The sequence below is a fragment of the Berghia stephanieae genome, chromosome 2 (assembly GCF_034508935.2).
Source record: "Berghia stephanieae isolate SIO BIC M18660-M18661 chromosome 2, UCSD_Bste_1.3, whole genome shotgun sequence".
Lineage (NCBI taxonomy): Eukaryota > Metazoa > Mollusca > Gastropoda > Nudibranchia > Aeolidiidae > Berghia > Berghia stephanieae.
The window spans coordinates 121,226,925-121,254,569 of NC_088361.1; the positions used below are offsets into that span (position 1 = coordinate 121,226,925).

At 35.8% G+C, this 27,645-nt stretch overlaps 2 protein-coding genes across 4 annotated transcripts in view; both read left to right on the top strand.

Annotated features, from left to right (window-relative positions):
- The first annotated feature begins 1,072 nt into the window (after positions 1-1,072).
- LOC144966457 (ubiquitin carboxyl-terminal hydrolase MINDY-3-like) lies at positions 1,073-10,969 on the top strand. 2 transcript variants are annotated; one of them, XM_078903003.1, is made up of 7 exons: positions 1,097-1,388; positions 2,657-2,806; positions 3,565-3,778; positions 4,273-4,387; positions 4,897-4,970; positions 7,467-8,197; positions 10,575-10,658. In XM_078903003.1, the coding sequence occupies exons 1-6, from the start codon at positions 1,286-1,288 to the stop codon at positions 8,149-8,151; spliced, it is 1,341 nt and encodes a 446-aa protein (XP_078759129.1). In that variant the 5' UTR covers positions 1,097-1,285; the 3' UTR covers positions 8,152-8,197; positions 10,575-10,658. The 2 variants fall into 2 exon arrangements, with proteins under 2 accessions (XP_078759128.1, XP_078759129.1); XM_078903002.1 differs by having other exon boundaries at positions 1,073-1,388; positions 7,467-10,969.
- A 9,359-nt stretch (positions 10,970-20,328) lies between these two features.
- Positions 20,329-27,645, top strand: part of LOC144966458 (uncharacterized) — a 31,514-nt gene continuing 24,197 nt past the window's right edge. Inside the window, exon 1 of one of the 2 annotated variants that reach the window (XM_078903005.1) lies at positions 20,329-20,458. The gene's annotated coding sequence lies outside the window, so the exon portion shown is untranslated. The remainder of the gene's footprint in view (positions 20,459-27,645) is intronic. The other variant, XM_078903006.1, reaches the window with a different exon arrangement.

Sequence of the window (27,645 nt, forward strand, 5' to 3'; positions counted from 1 at the left end):
ATCTGGGAGAAGGTTTTGTCAGATTAAATGTAGAACTAACAAGTATAAATCAACGTTCGTTCCATCAGCAATAAAAATTTTGAATATTTCATATGGTACAGAAAAACCAAGGATTGATTCGTTGACTGATTAACTGATTAATTTATTTAATGTAAGATTAACTGACCAATTGATAATGATGATAATTTTTGGTGTCGAATTGCCACAATCGTAACAAATTGAAAACGAAATGAATATGTTTATGTTGTGTATATCGCACGTGTGAAAGAAAGAAAGAGAGAGAGAGAGAGAGAGAGAGAGAGAGAGAGAGAGAGAGAGAGAGAGAGAGAGAGAGAGAGAGAGAGGGGAGAGAGAGAGAAAATAAGTAGGAGTGAAATATCTGTTCAATCTTAGTTATCGTTTAACATTATAACAAGTGTAACTAAATGACAAATTGCCATATTTATGGACAATAAAGATCTATTATTATTATTATTATTATTATTATTATTATTATTATTATTAAAGAGCTTTTTCCAAGGACTCAAATATGCGCCGAGCGAGGCTCGAACCCAGGACCTTCCGATCCGAAAGCGAGTCATAACGCTAGACCGTATAGCCGCACAAAACCGTCCAAAATGTAAAAAGCGTTTTGTCAGTGTAAGAAAGTTGAAGTTTGTGCGGCCATGTGGTACCGTAGTATGACACTACAGATTGCACAGGACTACTCTGTGTATGGCACCGCCTTCGGATGGGGGGGGGGGGCGTCTTGTGTTCGCGTCCTGCTCTGAGCGGCGCTTAGTTGAGTCCTTGGAAAAGGTTCCTTGCCTACTTTCTTTCACAGTACTCAGGTGTAAAATGTGTACTTGGTCGTCAACAGCGTTGTCTCTGTCGGTAAACTGTAACTTCGTTTTGTCTTGTCCTACCTGTTAGAGTCTTGTGGTTGGCTAGGGACCCCATGTAAAGCGCTTTGAGCAGGTTCAATGGATATTGCGCTATATAAAAAGCGCAAGTTTGAGGCAACGCATTGAAAACCATTTTTGTAGTAATTATATTCTTCGTACTTCTATTCAATCGCTTTGTTTACATATCCATTTTTTAGTGCTCAACTACAAACATAAAAGGTCGATTTTAACAATCAATCAAATAACATTCTGCTGTCTTCATAAACATCGAGCAAATGTATTAAAATTTAAAATACAAGACGAAAATCTCAAGTCGTTTATTAAGATGCTTAGATTGAATTTAGTAGTCTCACATTATTTCCTGCAACCTCTCAAATAAAGATTTCATTGTTATCATAACTATGGATTTCGTCAAGCTTGACTCTCAGGTTGTGATCAGTTTGAAACGGTGCCTTTGGGGAAATTCTGAATTAAAACAAGATGTTTTCTCTCGTTGGTCCCAAGGTAAGATTATGTAAATGTTTAAAATGTTGGTAAACATATCTGAAAAAAATAAGACTGAGACCAGTCGAGCAGTCATTATTTTACCAACCAAAGTAAGAGTATTCTTTGAGAAGGAGTTAAAAGTAAGTTCTGTCTCGGCGGCTTTTGACTTTTGAAATTAATGGAACTTTCTTAGTCTAGACTAGTTTTAATTTAAAAAACACGAGAATGGGGAACACTCGTCCTCCCATGTATTTATTATTCTCATCAGCCATATTATTCAACAACAAGACAATACAACCGTCTTTTACTAGCTGGTCTACTTTTGTATCATAATGAAGTGTGATCCTTTCTCAATGATTGAATGATTGTGTGTAAAATTTTTACCATTTCAAGTCCTGGTTTAAAAGATTAAAAAACAGACAAGATTCTACTTAATGTACTGTTGAATGCCTTTTATAAACCCATTAGGTCTCATTACTTTTTATCTAAATATAAAATGTTGAATATATTTAAGTTATTACAAACAAAGTAAATGAAAGCAAATAATTTTAGCGTAACCACCGGATTTTAGGGTCTTTCTCTGGTTGTCGATATTGCCTCATATTACTATTATTATTATTATTATTATTATTATTATTATTATTATTATTATTATTATTATTATTATTATTATTATTATTATTATTATTATCATTATTATTAATATCATCATCATCATCTTCATCATTAATTATTACGGCTGTCATTATCCCCAGACACCTGTCTGGTTGGGGGGGGGGGGGGGGGGAGGATGGATGGGACATTTATCCCTTGCAATGTTCTGTAAAAAGAAGACGGAATTTAAAAAATAAAAAAATAAAAAGTTGTGGAACCAGGATTCGATGCATATTGTGTATATGTAGTAACAACTGATTTAATGTTGGTTAATTTTATGTTTTTATAGATATTTTATTAACTTTCCTTATTTCTATGTGCATTCGGAAACATTCCATATTCTGGACTGTGGATAATCGTTTAAAAGAGCTGAGTTTCAAATATCTGTCTGGGGATATCGAAATTTGTTTATCCCCAGACAGGTGTCTGGGGATAACGAATTTTCATTATTCCCAGACATGTGTCTGGGGATAATCACAGCGAATTATTACCACCACGACCATAGACTAGTAGCAGTAGTAGTCGCAATTGTACTAGTTGTTAGGTATTGAATTATTATACTCTCAGTTGTTAATTCAAAAAGATATTTTTGTTTTGAACTGCTTATTCTTATATTTTCCAACCTTCCTCAGGATTTATTTTCAGTGATTCGTCACCAACAGCTTTAATACAATACCATGGTGGACCATGCGCTATTCTGGTTCCTGTGCAAGCGTTCATGGTCAAAGCTGCTCTTTCTCATTGTCCCAATGAGGATCCCAAAACTTTGTTAACTCTTATGTGTAAGTGTAACTGGCAGCAATATATGAAGACTAAGGTTTTACTTTGAAAATTAAGATGTGAACATTTTTTTCATATTTTCTTAATAAGCTTAAACAGTAGGAAGAGAGTTTTGACAGTAGGGCAAAGTCAGAAATGTGACAGGACAGAATTCAGAGAGATTTTATTTGATAGAATCATTCATATGGGCATCCATCGTCTCTTCTTCAATTACATACTAGAATCAAGACTACTATGACTACTACTACTATTACCACTAAAAGTACTACTGTTGCTTCCGCTGCTGCTACTGCCACTTATGATTGTAGTAATGCCCACATCCCTTACATTTTGTATTTATTTCCAATTCCATTGTATTTATTTTCTAACAATAGGCTACACTTTATTTTATTTCACTTTCTATACTGCACTACACAGTTCCTCCCTGCTTCTCCTTGTTTGACTTAATTAATTGCGCACCTTTTATAAATATCTATTGTTCTATTTTAATTCATGCTTCCTTACAAAAGAGCATACTATTTCCTGCCCATCAACGTTTTTGTTTATTCACCTTAACAATGCCATTATCACATTATCTCATTCGTCTGTAGTGATTCATTCATCCTGTTTTGTTGATAAACGTCCACATTATCTGTTTTCTTGTATTAGATTGAAGCTTACATTCAATTTCACATTGTTTTTTAAGATAATAAAAAAACAGGAATGTAATGACTGCTCAGCAGAAATTGTCTTTAAAACTTTGTTCTCCTTTTATTTTCAGCGGAAAAAGCCAAAGATTTACTTCTGGAGGCCCTGTTAGATATTCTAAATCAAATGACAGGTAGTGAAGAGTTTGTTTTTGTTGGTTGTCAGTCACCCATCAACGCTGGCAGCACAAATGAATCAACAGATGAAATGAATCCTCAACAAAATACAAGCATGGCTAATCAGTCTTCAGATGATCTGAACGAGATTATTTTTCACTCCAGTTTAACGTAAGTCCTAGACATAACTGATCACATGCTTTTTTTAAAAAAAAAAACTTTCTTAATTTGGGCAACTTCTTGGGTTTTGGGAACCTAGATGCCATGGTTGCTAATGTGTATCATGGCCTTTTCTTATATCGATTACTGTATGATAGAATAATATATTTTTTTATTGCATGAAAATGTGTGCCACTTTTCAACAGGAATCACTGATATCCCAGTTATTCTATTGAATATGTTGTTTTAAAAAACGTTAGCATCGTAGGCATACTCTGTAGTGTCACTTTTGGTGGCAAAAAACTTCTCTATAGTTTCTAAGAAAAAAATATTTGACTTAATACTGACATTTTAGGAAGTCTTTTGACAAACTGACTGATTAATCTTCAGATGTTTATTTTGATTATATTAATGTTTATTAAGGGAGCAAGTCAACTTTGAAACTTGATACAGCCTAAGAATTTAAGCAAAAATATATGATTTTCTCTTTTAATATCTATTTTCAGCATCCATAAGTGTTCAACAATCGCAGATGCTAGAGCAGTGCTTAGTTCATCACTTTCCTCTCTCCAATCTCCATTTGGTGTTTTATTGTACCTCTACTCAATTCTTTTAACTAAGGTAAAATGGCCTCAAACAAATCTTTTAACAGTACAGATGGCTTAAAATGCTACAGCTGTTGAAATAGGCTTTATAGTAGGAGTTCAAATTATATAGCTTTAGTGTCCAAACTTTTAACACTCCTCTATATAAATGTTGACTGTCATTTCTCCATTGTAGTTATTTTCAAGTTCTCTGACAAACAAATATACATTTTTGATGTGTGATATAGTTTCAAATTTTTCCATAAGCATTATCATTGAAATTAACTGGTGCAAATCAATAGTTTATTTTTGAATCTGCCTTTTCAGCTTTATGATTCTGTCAATGTGTATAGTTGACAGCTCTGTTGATAATGGGAATCATTATAGTTTTTGAAAGAAATTCAACTTTGTCACTGAAGGTTAAGTGCAAAAAAAAGTGTTTTGTTTTTTAAAATTATTTTTGTTTGTTTTATTTTTTTATTTAAAAAATATTTGTAAAAAAATATATCTATACTTGCCATTTCATTTCTTATTAATTTCTTTCAGGGTGTAGAGCAAATAAAGAATGAAGTGGAGGATCCCTCAGAACCTTTGATTGACAGTACCTATGGCCATGGAAGGTCAGTTATATTTTATTTTGGTGTGAATTGTCTCATATGGTATTTTCAACAATTTGTTTTTATTTTTGAAGTGATATTACCTTGTCTTGTGGTGATTTTTATTCCTCCACTGTAGAACAGGAGTTAACAAAGTTGGCTGGACATTTCTGGAGCTTCTGGTTTTTAGTTATTAAATTCAGGAGATTATAAAAAAACAAAATCACTGACGTTGATGACTAATAATAAAAAAAATCCATTGAATCTCAGTTTGGGAGAAAAACGCAGGTAAATGCAATATGATGCTTTATTTAGACCTGTAAATTCTCAGTCAATTAACTGAAATCAGTCAATTCGTCAAATTCAAATATTTTTAAAAAGGAAAGAAAGAAATGAAGAAGAAAGAAAGAATTCATGAATCGTAGTCGAATGACCGTGAAGTAATTAGGAATGTTCCACAGCGCTACGCATAGCTCAAGGGCCATTTATATTTACGATAGATATATTGCCAAGGCTAAGCGAGCTTCTTAGAATTGCCGTGTCTGAACACACCCCAAGTGTATTTTCACACAGCCTTCGTGAAATTTTCTTTTCACTTTCCAAACCTGTCGTGATCCCAATGGTAGCCAATTTTAACTGAGCCGCCGAGTGATAAATTTCACTGTTTCGTTTAAGCCAAAATTGACCACATTTACTTGGTAGAACCTAAAAGTATGAAAAAGTTTAATGCAAAAGCCGGAAGTGCGTTATGAAGACACCTTCAAATCGAAAGTTAAATGATTGTTACAAGCAGATCTCAATTGCCTCACGTTGTAAACAAACTGCCGTTTCTTCACTGATGTGATACCTAATTATAAGAAACAATTGTAAGTAGCCTGATTAATTCCCACGTAAATTAGTTTTCTGCCATTATTTTGCTCAAGTGAGCTTGCTGTTTACTATTCATCTCGATTCTTTGGATTTTTCTGATACGATACGAAGAGTTTCCGTGAGGTTCAGTTTCATTTCAGTCTCAGTCAATTTTTATAGAGCTCATTTACAGGTCTATTTATTTTAATGACTGCATTTTCGATCCATCAGTGGAAAGAACTTACTCAACAAATCAGAGAAGCTGTCAGAGCATCTCAGTCCAAAGATTAGGAGGCAATCTGTAATGTCAAAGTTTTAGATCTATCTTCGCTTTATTTGGCAATCTCAGTTCGCATCCGGTCAACATGGCAGCAGCAGCCTCTTATGGTTTTCACACTACTATGTTATGACGATCGACCCAATCAGCAAAGTCCAGTCTGCATTCGTGCACCATCACAACACACGATTCGACTAGATGCTCTGCCGTCTCAGGTTCTTGCCCACAGCGGGTACATGATGTACAGGTAGAAAGACCCCACCGATGAAGCACACTTGCCGTTAGGAAGCTCCTCGACCGAGGCCGATTCGCAGCTACCCAGTGTCTCCTCTTACTGGTATCAAAGCCTGGCAACTTCTCACCAAGCTTAGAGGAGTGTACGTCCCCGCCCCCGCGAGGGATTGAATTCGTCCAAACCGACTTCCATCTCGTATGTGCAGCTCTGTTCATAGTCAGAGATTCTTCGTACAAGGGTTGCCGGGACTTATTTCGGCTTGAAACGGGGGTGCCGTTCATTATGCGCTTCAGAGGGGTATCCCCATTCCCTCTCTCTTAGATCTTACTCACCAGTTTCCCGTCATCTTCTCCCTCCGGACATCAGGGGGTTGGATCGCTGCCATTATCGGGCCCCATTCTCTAGGGGTTGTTGCCAGCGTTCCTGACACTATGTGCATCGACTTGCGAAGTTTTACATCCACCTTCTCAACGGTTCTGCTTCTACCCCACACTGGAGCGCAATACTCCACGGTAGAATAGCATAGTGCCAGGGCGGACGTCTCAGGAGCGCTTGGCTAGCGCCCCAAGTCGATCCCGCCAGCTTCCTCAGAAGACTGTTGCATTTCTCTATCTTCCGGGCAACCCCTTCGAGGTGCACCCGATAGGTAAGGCTGCGATCCAACGTCACCCCTAAATATTTTGGATGCGGCTCATATGGGAGTCAACATGGCTGACACCTGTTGATACTGTTACTGAGCTTTAGCTCAGTGTATTTTGTCTAAAGCTTTTCTTATTTTTTAGTGAATGGATACTACATTAAATATAAACATTGCTACTTTAAATGTTAGATCTTTGAACAGTAATATTCGAAAGGTACAACTCATAAATGATTGTGTAAAATACAATAGATCTGTTGTATATTCAGGAAACAAATAAAAAATGGTGCCGACAACAATCTAAACAGATTTAGACTTTTGTGCTTTCCAAACAGTCCTCCTTATTATGGAAGTTGTTTTATTATTAACAACACTTTTAGCAAATTTCCATTCAAGGCATAGGAAATGTCTAATAGAATATGTGTTGCCCAGCTCAATCTTAAGACTACTAAAGGTAAGACCATTTTACTTTTGATGATGTATCAGTTTTTTAAATATACCTTTTATTTATTTTTTTTTCAGCCAAAGTTTGATCAATTTACTCTTGACATCTAGAGCCAGCTCCAATGTTTGGGACAATGATAAAGAAATTGATGGTCTCAAACTGAGAGGAATTCAAAAACAGTCTTCAATTGGTTTTCTCACTCTTCTAGAACAGATGCGATATTGTGAGGTTGGATGGTACCTAAAAAATCCTGAATGTCCTGTTTGGGTTCTCGGAAGTGAAACTCATTTGACTTTATTGTTTTCATCAAAGTCGAGCCTCATCATTAAAGACAGCCCAGAAATTGCTGCCAATTCTATTTTTGCTCGATTTGACCCAGAGGGCAACGGATTTATAGCTACCTCTTTACTAGGAGATCTAATGGCAGCTTTAGACTTAGTAGCTGAAAAAGAGTATGTTGACATAATGGCAACTAAATTGGACTCAGAAGAATTTGGTATTATCACACGTTCTAGTTTCATGGAAGAGTTTTTTCCAGCACAGCCAACAGAACAACCAACAAAATTTGTTCTGTATCATTACAATGGACTGCCTCAGTCGTGTGTTAATGGCAAGCATTTTCTGGAGTGTAAAGCCACCGTCGTGGATGAGATAGAGACTCAGTTTATTACTGATACGAGTCCGATAAAACTATGCCTGCAAACCAAGTGGCCTTCTATAGAATTGTCATGGGAGGGTGGTACCCCTCCATCACTGAATTGAGATTTCAATAATCATATATTTGACCAATTCGAGTGCTTTGCAGAAGGTATGATTTAGACTAATTCGCTAAAACTGAAACCCAGAAGAAATTTCTCTGCATTTATTTTATTGCTTTATTTACCATCTAATATTCAGAAAACATCTAAAACAGTTGAATCTCTAATTTTAGACTGTATTTGGCCTTCTTTTCATCTAATAAGTTACTTTGTGCTTTGTTCTCCAAAAACTTTAATGCTGACTTTTTTAAAAACTTCAACCAAGATTTCACCTTTTGGGCAGCATGTTTCAATGATTTTTTCCAGATCAAATATTGAGATATCAAAACGAATGAGGGTACAGTGCAACACATATTTGACTAATTACATGGGGCAGCTGGGAAAATTCGTTGAATCCATATTTTGATGATTACGTGAGCATGGTTCTAAGACAAGCAGCACAAACTGTGATGTAGCCTACTGTACAAGTATATGACCTCAATGTTAACGCATCCTGATCTCGTAGGTTCATGCCTTTTTGTTGGCAAAATTCTCCTGAGTTACTCGCTTAGACCAAAAAAACACACACACACACACACACCAACACGCCATACAACATGACATGACATGCGGGATAACATGGTACAATGTGAGAGAAGTGGTAAGAATGGAGGGAAGAAGGCACTTGTATGCACACGTGTACATTTCATAAAACTATAGCCTGAGTCCATGGCTATTGGTGCTTGTCACGGGCGATTGAGAAATAAGCATGGCATTGTCAGGTGACGCAATGCATTTCCTTTATTAGTGTGTCAGAATATTATGATAAATACTCATACATTGAGGGTCTGATTGTTTCGGGTCAAACAAGCACTTATGATGGCTATACCTGAGACTGATCACAAATTTTATGACACATTACAAGATGGTGATCATAAGTTTTAAATAGTGAAAAATGAGTTGTTGTTAGTAGTGCTCAAGGAAATAAATGATTTCATTGGTTGAGGTATTGAATACAACTCACAGTAATCAAATTTTTTTTGTTATTGTCCTCTTGATTTATGACTTGATTTTCAGGCTATAAGTTCACAAAGGCTACGGCACACTTGCTTGCTCTCTCTCTCTCTCTCTCTCTCTCTCTCTCTCTCTCTCTCTCTCTCTCTCTCTCTCTCTCTCTCTCTCTCTATCTATCTATCTATCTCTCTCTCTATCTCTCTCTCTCTCTCTCTCTCTCTCTCTCTCTCTCTCTCTCTCTCTCTCTCTCTCTCTCTCTCTCTCTCTCTCTCTCTCTCTTGTTCCCAGATTTTGTGCAGAAGTGGGTATAGCATGTCAGTTGATGTCTGGATGTCTGCTTTGAGTGCAGCAGTTGGAATTCCATCTGGCCCTGCAGCTTTGACTTGTTTGAGGGCTTTATGGCTTTGGCAGTCTCTGTCTTGGAAAAAGTTGAGACCAATGGGCATGATCTATATTACATTTCCATGTGCTCGAGGTCATTGGTCACATTGGAATATGTGCTCAAAATGACCCACAAAGTGAAAAGTGTTCACAGCTTTTGAAATATCTCAAATATCACACCATTTGTCATTTTGTTCTGCTTGACACATGGGTATGTTTACAACTTTCATAAACAAAGCAGTGTGTTTATATTTCTGAAGAAATATCCAATCGTTGGACAGCAACAAATCATGTGATTGATGACTTGGTTGGACGAAAACATGGATATAGATCGCTCCCATTGGACCAAACTCAAAGTGAAAAGGACAAGAAAGAAATCCAAACCATTAATTGGGAAAAAAACAGGCAAATGAAAAAGAGTGCAAGAAAAGACAAGATTAACTTTATTGAGGAGTTGACCTCAGAAGCAGAAACTGCAGCAAGGGCAAAGGAACATGCAAAGGCTCTACGAAATCACCAGAGCATTCTCAGGAAAAACAAAAATCTCCAGCCAGTCATTTAAAGACAAGAACGGCAATCCTATTTCCGGAGATACAAACCAAAGAGCAAGATGGGCCGAACACTTCCAGGAAACACATAATAGACCTGCACCACTATGCCACCAGATATTCGACCACAGATTGCTGCTTGAATATACACTCCAGCACGGTTTCCTTGAACTCCTTGGGACATACAAAAACGTTAGAGGAAATAGTACCTTGTTATGCAATTCCCTTTCCAAACAAAACAAGACGGTAACCAACTGTAATCGACTTGATAATACGTTGACAACAAAGAGTCATTACTTAAATTAGGAAATTAAACAAAATTGAAAATGTTTTAGATCTGATTTACAATGCTGTGAAATTTCTTAAACTTTTTTATCAAGTAGTTCTTTGTTTCGATTTTTTGCCTTTTTCATTCAATTTTGCAAAAATCTGCCAAAAATGCTGGTTTTCATTTTTAATCTCCTTTTTTTCTTCTCTTTTGTTCATTTTTCTTCATTTTAAAAAGCATTTTCAAATACCAGATTGATTAAAGCTGAAATGACCAGGAATAATAATGTCACGAGCGCCATGTATCCTGTAGAAATCTTTCCTGGCCAAAAGTAAAGCATTTTGTGGTGAGGATGGCAGATCAAGCCAAGATGTTTGTGTTAGTATAGGTGGTTACGTCCTTTTCATGAAGATTTTGCATTGTCGTCTTGTTTTTTTAAAAAGTCAACAACTGTGATAGAGATATGTTTACAGTGGTGCTTTAAGTAATGAGAGCTTGGCAATAACAAGACTTTTTCAAAACTCCGTTTTCCCCCCTACTATTTCTCTATTGTAAATAGACTACATAGTTATAACAAGAGCGATTCAGAGACTGGGAATAATGAGAACTCGATCTAAAATAAAAAACAAAAATGCATGTTTATTTTTCAACAAACATTACAATCACACACATGCCATGCGAAGCAATCGGTATTGGCAGTGCTACAATAGCCTAAATAGCAATATGATAGCTAAAATTAAAAAAAAGAAAGAGACTGTCTTTTGAGACTAAAGTCTCCATCATTGAAGAAGTGGACAAGAATGAGATGACGAGTACAAGTACAATACTTTGAAGGATAAGCATTGTATTTAAAGGGTCAAAATAGTATTATGTGGTTCTTTCCTTTGAAAATCAGTTATAACGAGAGCTCTGGTACAACAAAAATTTATGCTTGGAATGGAAGTTCTCGTTATAACCAAGCTCCACTGTATTTATTTTGTTTTTCTGATTTTTTTCACTGCTTGCGATTCTTATGTCAGTAGGAAAAAAAAAATTGGATAAAGTATTTACCTATCTTGTGCTCAGAACCTACAGACCAATAGCCACCCCATAATGAGAAGACTATTGGTCAGTTCTGACCAATGGGTGCTAGCACCTGTTCATTAAGCTGACCAATGGCCCTTGCCTCTTTCCTTTGATAAGAAATAAAGTCTTTTAACAAGGAAAATAAATGCAACGACGCATAGAATTTGAATACTCAAAATGTGTGTGCGTGTGTGTTTGTATGTATCTATGTATGTGACTGTGTCTTTTTATTGAAGTTGATGGTAAGTATTATTATATATTTTCATGCATTCCCTTTATCATGGAAATGTGCAGGAATATCAGGCATTGGTAATGTACTTGAACTTGTACTGTAACTGTGAAAGGATTGGAAGACATTTTATTTCGCTTGTTGCTGGCATGTGAAAACAACAAATTAGCATTGTTATTATGAAGCCTCCGCTCACCCAGCACCTGTTTGAGAAAATAGAACTGTAATATGCAGACATCTGAGCCACCCACTGCTCTGCTGTTTTCATTAATAAATAAAAAGAGAGTAATAACTGTCATAATTATTGGAAAGTTGCAACTTAATTAACCACATAGATCATGACATATAACTACTGAGTGGGGTTCCTGACCTCCCATAGTGAGCAAGGAGGCTCATACGGTGTCTTCTATCCCTCTCTATCTGCTTTCCAACATGCATTCTGTCTTTGTCTTAGCATGAGATTACTTGGTTTTGTCCTGGCCCTAGCTGGGAGGGAAACAGTCAAATGTATAGTTAGAGTTTTGGGAGATGATAATTTTTGTCTTGTAAATCATCTCTCTGTTATGCACTGTATTATTTTTGTTTTACGTATGTACGATAATTTAAACATTTGAGTGTGTTCCTCGTAGTTGGGACCTGTACTTTTGTCAGGATGAGACATTTCATTTAGGTGATCTCAAATTAAGTACACTAATAGTGTGCTCTTGGAATCTACACCTGTTCCCTAATTGAACTAATTCCCCCTTGCCATCCTTTTTATGGATTACTTTAATTGTAATTTTAGAACTTTTTACTATCCCATTTTCTTCCTTTTTACATGACCTTACTGTACTGCAAGCGCTGGAAGCCCTTAAAAACAATCAAAATCAAACATATAACTACATATATCGAAGTCATACCCTATTGATCCTCTAATATAAATGTTTTGTATTATTATTATTATTATTATTATTATTATTATTATTATTATTATTATTATATTATATTATTATTATTATTATTATTATTATTATTATTATTATTGACATATGAGAAATTTTATGAAATCTGGCAGATAGTTCTAAATAAAATTAACTAAATGTAAAGTTAAAAGAAAATGGAAATTTTGAAAACGTCTAAAATTTCATTAAACATAAAAGTATTTGATGACGATTCATCATCTTTTTTATTTCATAATCATAGTGTCTTAAAAGTCCTGAAAACAAACAATCCATCAAAGCCATTGGAAAAAAAAAAAAGATAAGAAAAGAAAAAAATGTTGAAGTGACAGCTGATAAAACAAGCTCTAAATATCAAGCAAATAAAATAGGGATGGGTCTGAATAATTGTCTCTCTTTGTTTTGATTTGACTAAAATTATCTCAGTCCTTTACAAATAATTATTTATGATGTCTGAAATTCGATTTTATCATTTTAATTTCTTACTGATCACATTTTTTCCACTTTTAATATATAACGTCAGTATTTAAGTTGAGTTTTAAATATATAAATAATTATTTAAATAGCTGACAGATGCATGTCATTTAAAATTTTTAAAATTACCACCTACTTTTTACCATTTCTTATTTTTTCAAATATTTCTAAAGAAAAAAAGTGTAGATTCTTACCTATTCTGATTCTTGCACCATCATTATTTTTAGCAGTAATTTTTTTACGAGTCTGACTGTAATTCACTACGTTTTCCTCAAGACGAATGAATATATATCTGTGCATATTATATAGTTTATTCTATTAATATCCATATATGTGTACAAAAGAGACTAAACAAAAATAAAATTTAATTTCAGCTTCAACTACAGGACTTTTGGGGTTTCATTTTAGAAATGTATACATGCTTCTGATTCATTGAGTGGGGTCTTTTGACCTGCCGTCATCGATGGGAGGTTACTGTTGCTGTGTTGTGTCTTTTATCCCCCTCTATTCCTTTTCCGTATTGTTTTCTGTCTTTGTCTTGGAATGAGATTATTTGGTTTTGTCCTGATCCCGTATTGTATTCGTTTTTGGAGATGATATTTTCTTCCCTTGTAAATCATCTCTCTGTTGTGTACTGTTATAGTTTTTGTTTTGAATATATTTTAGAAACTTTTGAGCCTATTCCTTTTACTTTTAGTGAGATCCTGTGCTTGTGTCTTGATAAAACTTTGCGAGCTCAAATTACGGACACTGATTGCAGGCTCTTGGTATCTACTTCTGTCCCCAGCTCGAACGAGTGCCCTTTGTCTTCCTTTGTCTTGGGTACTTTTGTTACATTGTAAATCAAAATTTTTTTGATAATCTCATTTTATTCATTTTTACTAACGTTGAAATGACCTAAATGTGTTGTCAGTCAGTGCCGTAAAAGTCTCAAAACTAAATAAGCTTTTTGATTAGACATAATATCATTTTGTTTGGTTTTTTTCATGTTTTTCTTTTTCTTTTTCTTTTTTTTTTCTTTGGTGTAGTTGTGGAGTTCTTTTCTTATTGTTTTCTTTCTTTGTTTTTCTTTTTCTGTCTTTTCTTTCTTGTTTTTTCTTTTTTGTTTTGTTTGTTTAGGTTGTTTCCTCTTTATTTGCCAGACTTTCACATTCAATGTTTTACAGGTTTTAATACTGTAATAATATTGACATTACATTTCTATTCTGATTGTCTAAAGGTAAAAGCGAAGGGAGTAGAATAAACATAATAAAATAGAATTCAGTTTTAGCAGAAATGTTGGCATTGTGAAATAAATATATATATATATATATATATTAATATATATATATATATATATATATATATATATATATATATATATATATATATATATATATATATATATATATATATATATATATATAATGCAAATTTTCACTCACATTTTATTGGCCGAGACGAGTCGTCTCGGCCAATAAAATGTGAGTGAAAATTTGCATTATATATTAGCTCTAACCACCATTATCGAGCACTTTCGTACCTACAAGTACCCACCAACACTCATAAATATATATATATATATATATATATATATATATATATATATATATATATATATTATAGTTATCCTATATGATACACAATTATACTTGATGTTTTATTAAAACTCAATTTTATCAATGCTTGTTCAATTATTTTTTTTTTTTTTTTTTTTTTTTTTTTTATCTCTATCCATTTAAAGTGGATAGTGCGACAAAGTTGTTACTGGCCAGGTTCTCACTTTACACCCGAGTACTGGGTGGGGTTCCTGACCTCCCATAGTGGGCAGGGAGGTACACACAGTCATGTCTCGTCTAACATGTTTTTATGTTGGCCAAGGACCCTTATAAAGTGATTTGAGCACCTTTATTGAATAAAGCGGTATATATAGCGCAAGTAATTTTTTCTCTCTTTCTCTCTCTTTCTATCTATCTCTCTCTCTCTCTCTCTCTCTCTCTCTCTCTCTCTCTCTCTCTCTCTAGTTAGATTATTATAGCTATTGCTACATATGATGCGAATATCTTGGACGGTTATTGATGTTATGAGTTTAGGTAAAATGCTCACAACATCCACCAGTCGGAAATAACGTACCGTCACACAAAACTACGAGTAACCTTGAACGTTAAAAGTCTGATTGATATAATTTAGTGAGAACTAATTACCAAAATGACTGCCTTAATACAATAACAAAGAGTGGAATAATGTTAATGTCGTTCCTTCAAGTCTAATTGATATAATTTAGTTCGAAGTAATCACTGTTGTGCGCAAGACGAAAGATAGAATAACAGACAGTAACTGGGATCGGTTCTGTCGGCCACATAGCCTCACTATTAATTAAAATTTATTTCTAATTTCACCAATTTTTGGAGTAAACACACAGTTCTTAGTATCAAACCTATTGTAAATTTGACGATGATCAGGAATCCGATGTGAAAACTTCGAAAATCCGAAAAAAATGTCCACTTTTTTATACTGCCACGCCCCCGACCGCCGATCGCCTCAAAAAATATCTCCCCGTGTGTGGGCAAAAATCATCAATCAGACTTTTAACGTTCAAGGTTACTCGCAGTTTTGTGTGACGGTACGTTATTTCCGACTGGTGGATGTTGTGAGCATTTTACCTAAACTCATAGCATCAATAACCGTCCAAGATATTCGCATCATATGTAGCAATAGCTATAAGAATCTAACATGTCGAGAGAGAGAGAGAGAGAGAAATTTACTTGCGCTATATATGTTTACCGCTATATTCAATAAAGGTGCTCAAATCACTTTATAGGCGTCCTTGGCCAACATAAAAACATGTTAGACGAGACATGACTGTTAAGCGATATTGCAATTGTTTCCCGACAGAGACGACGCTGTAAACAGCGAGGTACTCATTTTAACAGTGAACAAGGTGAGAGAATGCGAGTAAAGAGCCTTTTCCAAGGACTCAATTATGCGCCACTCGGAGCGGGACTCGAATCCAGTACCGTCCGATCCAAAGGCGAGTGTCATTTCACAAGACCACATGCATAGCCGCACAAAAAAGTGATGAGAGAATAGATTCATATGTATTGAAGGAGGAGAGAGCGGATGGAGTGAGTAAAGTTCTTGGATATTTATAGAAGGAACCAAATTGACGTCACTCATCTCATTGTTATTGTTTTTAGACACCCATTTTTATGATTAGTTCTCATTAAAATATATTAGACTATAACGTTCAAGGTTCCATGTAGATTTTTGGGCTGGAGTGATATTTCTGGCTGGCGGACTTTGTGAGTATTTTAATTTAACACAGAGCATCAATAGAAGGAATCAATTTGACGTTAGTCAACCCGTTGTTATTGCTTTTAGACAGCCATTTTTATAATTAACTTATCACTAAGTTATATCAATCAGACTATGAACGTTCGAGTTTGCAGTTTTGTGTGTTAATATGTTATACCCCGATGGAGATGTCGTGAGTATTTTTCCAATACGCATAACATCAATACATTTGCAATCCGATTTAAGTTTAAAAGCAACGTAGACCACGGAAATTTTTCCATTTTGTGGACAATAAAGATTTGTTATTTATCGTCATAATTTATTATTATTATTATTTATTACTATTAATATTATTATTATTATTATTATTATTATTATTATTATTATTATTATTATTATTATTATTATTATTTATAAAACAAATCGACAGTGCTCCCGTGGCAGGTTAAACGGGTACTCCTCGGGACTACTCGCATTCGCACCCCCCCCCCTCCCCCCCACCACCACCACCACCACCCCACACACGCACACAGCTCTTTTTATTTTTTATTTTTTTTTGGGGGGGGGGGGGGCGTTGTCTGTAAATTATAATTCAAGGTTACAATGCCCCCCGCCCCCCCCCCCCCCCTGTCATCACGTAGTCAAGGCTTTTTGGCATCTGCCAATCCCAAATGTCTATGTCAAGGTCAACCGTCATATCGTGTCAACGGGTGAGGAAAAAATAAAATAAAAACTGGCATATTATTATATCATTACATTGAAAATTATGAAAACTATTTTTTTTTATTTTGTATGATATCCTTTATAAATTTTACGATGATCAAGAACGAAACTTTTGCCATCTACCTCTTCCTGGCGCAACATTTATAAAAATATTATTTAAAAAAAATAATAACACAGCATTTATTTGGCGCAATATCCACGTGCTCAAATCGCTTTACAACGGGTCTCAAGGCAACAGCAATATTAAACTTGAAAGACGATACATGACGCCTGTCAGGCGATGTGACATTTTTTCCCAACAAAGACAACGAACGGCCATGTACTCATTTTACACCTGAGTACGGTGACAGAATGTGAGTAAAGAGCCTTTTCCAAGGACTCAACTCTGCGCCGCTCAGAGTGGGTCTCGAAACCTGAACATTCCGATCCGATGGCGAGAGTCATACCACTTGATCCATCACAAAACAGGGAGGGGCACTGTTCTGTCGGCCACATAGCCTCAATATTAATTAACATTGATTTCTAATTTCATCAATTTTTGGAGTAAAAACATAGTTCTTGGTATCAAACCTATTGTAAATTCGACGCTGATCACGAATCTGACGTCAAAACAGCGAAAATCCGAGAGAGAAAAAATGTCCAATTTTTTATACTGCCACGCCCCCGATCGCCGATCGCCTCGAAAAATATTAAGCAAGGCGGGTTTTGCGAGCGATCGACCGTCCCTCTGCTTATCGGCCAGGTATTTGGGTATTTGGCCACACACATTGCGTTTTCAACCCGGTTTGCCTGATCGGCGTCCGAACCACGATCAAAACCGGGCGTGTATGGAGTCTTTATGATTTGAGACAGAGAGAGTTCACAATTCATTCATCCTCAATTTAGAAATTCACGGATGGTACCAAACCCCCCCCCCCCCCCAAAAAAAAAAAAAAAAACAACAACAACAAACAAACAAACAAACAAAAACCAATCCTATTCTAGATATACATCATATAACGCAAAACCAGTTACGTGATTCACATTGTATCCTGCAAATGTTGGCTCCACTAAAGTCTCTTCCTTGTTTCTTACATGAAGGATCATGTAGTGGGCGGAGGGCGGAGAGCTGGAATTTTTTTCTTTCACTAGTGTACACCCCCCCCCCCCCCAAATCGTTAATTTTGCTTTCGTTTGTTTGTTTGTTTTTTGGGTACTTTTCATGGAAAAACTATCCAAACGATTTGAAGAACAAATCACAAATTACTATGATGAAAAGCGGTGTCCCAATACAATTAATTTGCACAATATTGTACGGCGCCCAAGGGTGGTAGGCTACAGGAAAATTATATACAAATTCATAAGAAGGACACAGAGTGCACCTTGAAGAAAAACCCCCCCATTAATTTGACTTTACGGTAGCACTGATCAAATTTCTTCCGTGAAAGTTGTCATGGATAGGGAGAGATGTGTTTTATTCACAAATGGGTGCATACTATCTATTGATGTTGTGTATTTAAGTGAATTGCACAGCGATTCTACCCGCCATATCAATCATGCAAATACGCACTATAATATATAAGTTAGAAAGATAATATAGTGAGAACTAATCACCCAACAGAAGATAGCAAGGTGGGAAAATCTGAGCCAAATTTATATTATATTACAATAAATAAACATGAGCGACAAGATGTTAATCGACTTGACACGGCCTGACATAGATATGCGGCTATGTGGTCTAGTGGTATGACACTCGCTTTCGGATCGGAAGGTTCTGGGTTCGAGCCTCGCGTTCGGCGCATAGTTGAGTCCTTGGAAAATGCTCTTTACTCACATTCTCTCACCGTACTCAGGTGTAAAATGAGTACCTGGCCGTTAACAGCGTTGTCTTTGTCCGAAAAATTGTAATATCGCCTAACAGGCGTCATGTCCCGTCCTACATGTTAAATGTTGCTGTTGACCAGGGACCGCTTGTAAAGCGCTTTGAGCACATTTAGTGGATATTGCGCTATATAAAGCTCAATTTAAAAAAATATTTTTTTATTAAAATAGAAAATACGTTTCCGTATTTCAGTCTTGTATTCTTCTATAAACTTAAATGGTTACAAATATATTTTTGTGTTTGTTACCATTGCTTTAGAGGACAGAAGTGATGGGCAGTCTTAACCTCATGTCATCGATTTTAGTGGACGAAATGAAAAAGAATTGTGAAAACTTTCTGTTTCTATTTCACGTCCCAGTCGTTCACATAACTCAATAAGTGGCAAGCAGAAGAAACGTGAGGTAGGAGTGACTCTTGAACCTGATGATGATGATGATGATGATGATGATGATGATGATGATGATGATGGTCTTCCTCTTCTTCTTCTTCTTCTTCTTCTTCTTCTTCTTCTTCTTCTTCTTCTTCTTCTTCTTCTTCTTCTTCTTCTTAATATTATTATTAATATTATTATTATTATCATCATCATCATCATCATCATCATCATCATCATCATCATCATCATCATCATCATCATTCTTCTTGTTGTTGTTGTTGTTGTTGTTGTTGTTGTTGTTGTTGTTGTTGTTATTCTTCTTCTTCTTCTTCTTCTTATTATTATTCTTGTTGTTGTTGTTGTTGTTGTTGTTATTATTATTATTATTATTATTATTATTATTATTATTATTATTATTATTATTATTATTATTATTATTATTATTATTTGGACTATCTTTGACTGTGATTTGGATTACGATCCTTTGGATAAAAAATGTTTCTATCTGGCAACCTTGTCTTGGCGTGCAGGGTTGCCAGTTTGGCATTTTAAATGCCAGATTCCAAAAATCTGGCATTTTTGAAAACCGTTTGGCATTAGAAAAATCATTTGGCATTTGGCATTTTCATTTGGCATTTTCTTTTCTTGTATATTATACTTCAAATGACACCTTTTCTTAATTAAGTTTCATAAGAAACACGAAACAGTAAGTTTTCTTAATTGTCAATAATTATTTAACTGTTTACGTATTTACCTTTCATGTTAATGTATTTCTTTTTCATTCTTAAAATCCAACCGTGGTGTAGTGGTTTACCACTCCACTTAGTAGTCAGTAGATAAAAAATTACCCCAACAGGAAATTTAGTATAATTTAAAAAAAAAAGAAAAAAAGAAAAGAAAACACGCAAGCCACCAGGATATGATAGTAAATTGTCTATCAAAAGTGAGTAGTTTTCTTAGTAGGGATGGGAGTCAACAGACTTTGGCATTTTTTTTAGTGTTTTGGCATTTTTTGAGTCTTCCCCTGGCATTTTGTTGTAAAATAATCTGGCAACCTTGTCTTGGCGTGCGAGTTTTGAGGCGTGAGGGAAGACAAAAACCTGAATTGGTGAAACTGAAAGTAGGCCCACCAAAAATTGAGATTATAAGTGTGGACTGTGGACTCTTCGACCAGAATAACAATTGGTGAGTGATTAATGGTCAGGCCTTTGAAAAAAAAATGATAATGAGAGGTTCCGTTAACTCCGAAAACAGCGGTACTTTTAAACTTCTTATATTATTTTATTCTCTATTGTCTTCTGGCACTTTTCTACTCACTTCATATCTTGTTGTTACCAACATAAGTGCCTGCTCCACTCACTTTTCTGAATTAAAAATTCACCCCATACACCGGAGCATACTCAATGTCTCAATCGTTTCTATGTTATATGTTTGTGATGAGAATATTGGCTATTAAGCTTAACTGCTGGTCAAAATTACTTCGCGATGGTGGTGAACGAATCGGCGATCTCAAGAAGTGGGTGAGAGAGGGATCTAGAAATGACTTTGGGTTTGAAACGAATATTTTTGTGTTCGTGGATAGCTCACACGGTAGAGCCACGCTCTCACCTGCCAGGCGGAGTTGTCGTACCAATAAGGTCGCAGGTTCAAACCCCACCACCGCCGCGAAAAATTTTTTTATTCTCTATTGTCTTCTGGCACTTTTCTACTCACTTCATAACTTGTTGTTACCAACATAAGTGCCTGCTCCACTCACTTTTCTATATTATGTCCACTCACACTCAGGCCAACATTCGCAGCTCACTCCTCACGAACGTCTGGGTGGTAATTTGTTTCCCAAATTAAAATCAGTAAAAATCAAGTTGATTTATATCTATTCTTAAAAAATCAAAAAAATAGGGTTGGGGATCAACATTGTTCCATACAACCAAGATAAAGGAGTAACTTCAACTTCAATTCTATTGCCCGTCTGTTGATTCAAATGTTTTTTTTTGTTTGTTTTTTTTTAAGGATATAATAATCGCCGTAATCGGGAGGCCTTCTGAAAGCTCCTACATCCCCAGTATTTTTTATTTTTATAATGTTCTAGTAGAGGGTTTGGGAGGGGGGAAACTTTTTTTTTAAAGTCTACCCCCTCCCAAACCCTCTACTAGTACTAGTCTATTAAAAGTCCAATGATTTAGCATTTTAAATGGCTGAGGCTATTCATATTCGGACTCGAGTCTGAATAATCTCCCATGGCTATTCGAACTCAAATTCCAATGCGCATGTACAATTAAACAATCATTCAAACTCCAGCCTGAATAGTCTCCCGTGGCAGTATTTTTTTTATTAAAAAAAAATATTTTAATTATTGATGATTACATAAAATTAATGCAAATCAAAATTACAATTTTAGTAATTGGTAACTATCAACAGGTAGTCTAATCCGCTAATTTGGATGAGAAAGACAAAATCATCGATTAATTGGGTCCAGATAGAAATTTAAAAGAAAAGAGTTAAAATTCTTCAAAAGTAACAAAAGTCAGTCAAAGTAACCGTGGTATAAATTAATATTAATAGCTTTTCTAACATAACACAATGTCTAAATAAAATCAAGACAAAGAAAAAACATTGTGAGACAGGCAACACTCCTTCTACAGTCCAAAGTAGGGGTATGAGCTGAGTCAGTGTGATATGGGTGGGCAAAACAGAATTTCTTCTGAACTCTTTTTCTATTTTTTTATCAGTTCCATCCTCTGCCTACTGCCCACATTGTGTCGTCCTCCCCTCTGTATGCGCACGCACATTGGGAGTCCAAATAGCCATCAGAGACTATTCAGACTTGGGTCTGAATTGCCACTTTGTTTAAAATTTAAACTTTATTTAGAAATTAGATTGATTATAGTGCATGTGTTTGGTATCCCAAGAGTAAAAAGCAGATGGAACAGTTAGAAAAAATTTCAAAACAGAGCATGCAGGTTTGTTTGTAACAACTACAGGAGGACTGAAAGTATCAAGAGCTGAAACTGGTCACCATTGAATGAAATGCAATGGTGACCAGTTTCAGCTATACTAAAAGCCAAAGTCCTCTTTAAGGCTCGTCATGGACTGACAACGATCCCAGTTGATCACCTTATCCCAAACAAAAGAAAACAGCAGTCATACCAGATCCTGCAGTCACAAGTTAATGGTCATTTCAACTAATTTTTTCCAAGCACCATCCAAATATGGAATTTTCTGCCCGAAAATATTTTAAAAAATCAATAGCCAAAGTGAATTTGACAGAGAAATCAATAAAATCAAATTAAAAGCCCATGCACTTCCATTTGTCCCTACCATACTCACAGTCGCGATTATCTTTGATGTACGGAGTTGCGACTTAATGACAAAACCAGGAAGATAGGGATGGTGCTGGAAAGTGTTGCAAATTCAAATCACTTTTCAAATCCTTGTTGGGGGGATCCATCAACGAACCCCTTGGACACTTTTTGTTCTTCTTTTGTCAGTTTGTTTGCATCTGGTATCCGCCATTTTGTTTGTCTGGCACTACTTGCAGGGAAAGGGTACTCCCCTCAACCCCCTCCCTATTTTTCATTTGGGAGAATCCTACCCCTCTTTCCTGCTTCAGCTCTTTAACCCTCTCGTGTTCAGATTCTTTTTGGGGGAGTAGATAATGAGTTCCCTATATGGCTATGTCAATCATGTAGACATCCTTTGATGATATAAGCCTACTCTTTGATATCTGCAGTCGCATTTTCGTTTTCTATGGTCACTCATGGCTAAACTCCGCCCAGAAACGATTTCATAGGTCCGTCCATCACCAAATTTCAAACTTTTGTTCTCGTGAGTTCTTAAGTTTTTTGACCGAAGAACGAGTGGCTACTGAGCATCTTGACCCTTCAACGATTGGTCGTTCTGACAGCTCACGTGTCAACAGCCATCAACAATGAATTGAATCATCGTTGAGGCAGTGGAAGACGGCCATGGAATAGTTGCGTCACAATCACAACGTTGATGAATAAATTATCCAGGCATGGTTGATAGGTAAAAAAGCCAAACTATGTTCTAGTTACATTTGAAAGAAACAAAGTATATCACTGATCTCGTCTCTTTGAGATATAAAGAATGATATAAAAAATCAAGAGAATCGGCCGATAAAATAAAGAAGTTGCTAAAAGAAGCTAAAATAAACAAAAGCAATTTTTAAAATCAAATTTATTCGTAAAACAGTTGGTTTTCAACCGATTTTTATGAAACAAAGACCAATGTACTTCTTTTTTCAAGCTGATTTCAGCAATGTGACTTTCAAATTCCTCAGAATTATATTTTTTACTTTAAGATTTTAGCTTTTAGGCCTACTCAATAAGGTGTTATATTCCTTGCATAACAATAGCGTAATACATGGACGAGGAGAAGCGTCTTTGTTTCGGCCAGCTGGATAGATAGCCTATGATTGGTCGAAGACTTTGAAACGCTTGATTCACAACTCTACACGAATGGACGGTGGCGGTCTATCAAAGAGGTGTTAACAAATTTATTTACCGACTATTTTTCTTGGTGCTAAAATTACAAAGTAATAATTTCGCATCAGAAAAAATAACTCTCAAGTTCCTATCTCTTTATTACCATAAAATTGATACCACGAATGACAAAATCGACCCACAAATAAGGGAGTATAAATTATTCATAATATTTTTTAAAGTTTATAATAATTGTCTTCAAAGTCATTTTTCATCACCAAAGTCGTAATTTTTTACCGATTTTTACCCAACAAAGTGCAATGTCGATGATTTTCCCCCGCAAATAAAATAGGATCCAATTCGCAATTTCTGAAACATATTTTCTTTTCTGTCGGCAAATTTATAAAAATCAAAGCTGAAAACATCCTGCGATAGTGACAGGGCCTTCACAACGATTGGATTTTACTTACTGAGGCCAGTCTTGACTACCCCGCCCATGAATATTTGGCCGTTGTCGGTTTTTGTCGGGTTGAATCTTAAAGAGTTAAATTGACTTGACTTGAAAGATCTGATTTATTGCCCTGTATAGAATATAGCAACTTAATAATAGCACTATACAGGCGTGCAAAGTCTCATTATTCATGTTAAATCATGTTGCTGTTGATTTGGGGCTCCTAACTCCTATTGTTGGGCAGGGGGGTACATACTGTGTCTTTCATCCCCTTATATCTGTTTTCGAACATGCTTTCTGTCTTTGGCTTGGAATGAGATTACTTGGTTTTGTCCTGGCCCTTGCTGGAGTCCTGGCTGGGAGGGAAACAGTCAAATGCATAGTTATTGTTTTTGGGAGATTATATTTTTTCCTTGTAATTCCATCTCTCTGTTATGTATTATTATATTTGTTATTTTGAATCTATTATTATGTAAGCATTTGAGTGTATTTCTCTTTGTTGGGTTTCATGCTTTTGTCTGGATGAGACTTATAGGTGATCTCAAACTAAATACATTGGTGGTATGCTCTTGGAGTCTACATCTAATCCCTATTTGTTCCCAGTTCCCATTTGTCTTACTTTCTCTTGGGTGCTTTAATTGTAATTCTAGAACGTTTTACTTATCCCATTTTCTTCCTTTTTACTGGCGCTGATATAACCTAAATGTGTTGCAAGTGACGTAAAACCCTTAAAAACAAAACAAACATAACTCCTATTGACAATCGCTTTGAGCACATTTGGATATCACTCTTTTAGAAAGCTAATGCATTTTAGAAAACTGGTTATTAAATTACCAGGGTACCTCATACTATGAAATGGTTTCCTCTTTCAGAAAAGTATTCTTTTAGCATTTTCAAAGTATCTGGATGTTATTGTTATTCAACTGTAAAGCTTAAATAAATAATGCAAACTATTATTGTGTTGTAAAATTTGTCTTCTGTTGCATTCTTATATTATTTTATTTGTTTTATTATTTTTTATTTTTCTGTTTTGCTCGTCATAATTGTTATTTTTGTTCATAATGTGGTCGTCATTGCCAAGGTTATTGATGTGAGCGACGCTCACATTATGGTTTCTGTTTTTCATTTCATCAATATTGTTGATGCAACTTTGGTGTTGATGATTTCAATTTCTTATTTATATTTGAAACAGATAGGTTAGTGGGGACAGTAGCGAGTGTGAACAATAATCCCTTTTTATTTTGTCCTCTTCCTCTGTTTGATAAAAATAAAAATGATGTGTTTCATTCGACAGAATATGTTCACTTTTGTAACTTGTTATAATATTCAATATGAATAGTGATCTCAATACAAGTAAAAACTGAGGTTTTGAATATGTGAAAATCCCTGTGTCAAACGTGTTCTGGGTGGGGTCTTTGACCTCCCATGGTGGGCAGGAGGTCACTCTGTATTTTCTATCCCCTTATATCTGTTTTCCGAGTTACTTTCTGTTTTTATCTTGGAATGGAATTACTTAGTTTTGTCCTAGCCCTGGCCGGAGTCCTTGACTGGGCGGATAACAGTCAAATGTATAGATATAGTTTTGGGAAATGATTTTTTTTTTCATTTTAAACATCTCTCTCTTATGTATTGTTTAGTTATGTATTCTGTTAAGGTGATCTCAAACTAAGTACTTTGAAGATATGCTCTTGGTATCTACATCTATTTGAACCTATTTGAACCAAATCCCCTTTTTCTTACTTTTTCTTGGGTGCTTTGATCGTAAATTTTGAATATTTTGACTATTCCATTTAATTCTTTTTACCAGCGCTGATGTGACTTAAATGTGTCGCAAGCGCTGCAAAACGCTTAAAAACAAAACATATCTGTTTTTTAAATCTATGATTTCACAGAACTTTTTTGATGAAATTCAGTAAATGATATGTCACATGATATAAAAAATTGACACAGATAAGTAGATGTAAAAATCCATAAGGAATATTAAGAATAAAAATCCTGTAATGAGAGCAGCACCAACACATGTCTGCCTGTTAGGCAGGGTACTCAACATATTATGTGGTTTCAACTGTAAAAGCTAATTAATTGGAAATCGACCTAAGAGGCATCAGCTTATGTGGTGTCAATTGTATAATCTCTCTCTCTCTCTCTCTCTCTCTCTCTCTCTCTCTCTCTCTCTCTCTCTCTCTCTCTCTCTCTGTCTCACTCTCTCTCTCTCTCTCTTTCTCTCTCTCTCTCTCTCTCTCTCGCTGTCTCTCTGTGTACAGGAGTGTTGCATAGTGACACCAAATAACCATTTCGAACTTTGAAATCAACATTATAATTACACCGTCACCTTTTCTGAACACTTGAATTCCATATTTAAAATAAATTTCCTTTTTAAAATAAATGCAGTTATGCCAAAACTCCGATTTCGCCGGAAAAAAAACCTCAGGTCTGGAGCAAAAAATTCCGGGCTCCGGGCAACTTCCGTCAAATTCCGATGAGGTCAATTTGTTCCAAGGATACCCCCCCTCCAACCACAACATCATCATCACTGCCACTAGTATTACAACCATCATCACTACCACTGCTACTGCAACCACCACCAAATCATCATCACTACCACTACTACTACAACCACCACCACCACCACATCTCATCACTACCACTACCACAACTACCATCACTATTACAACCATCACCACATCATCATCACTACCACTACTACTACAACCACCACCACATCATCATCACTACTATTACTACTTCAACCACAACAACCAAATCGTTATCACTACCACTACTACTGCAACCACCACTACCACATCATCATCAATACCACTACTACTACAACCACCAGCATCACATCATCACTACCACTACTATTACAACCACCACCACCACCACATCATCACTATCACTACTACTACAACAACCACCACCACCACATCATCACTACCACCACTACTACAAACACCACCACCACTTCATCTTCATCACTACCACCACCACTGCTACTACAACCACCACCACCACATCATCACTACCACTACTACTACAACCACCATCACCACCACATCATCATCACTACCACTACTACTACAACCACATCATCATCACTACAACTACTACCACTACTACTACTACAACAACCACCACTACATCATCATCATCATCACTACCACTAATACTACAACCATCAGCACCACATCACCATCACGAGCACTACTACAACAACCACCACCACCACATCATCACTACCACTACTACTATAACCACCACCACCACCACATCATCATTACCACTACTACTACTACTACAACCACCACTACCACAATATCATCACTACCATTTGTACTACAGCCACCATCACCACCACATCAACAACACTACCACCACTACTACAACCACCACCACATCATTATCATCACGACCACAACTACTACAACCACTTTACCACCACCACATCATCATCATCACTACAACTACTACTTCAACCA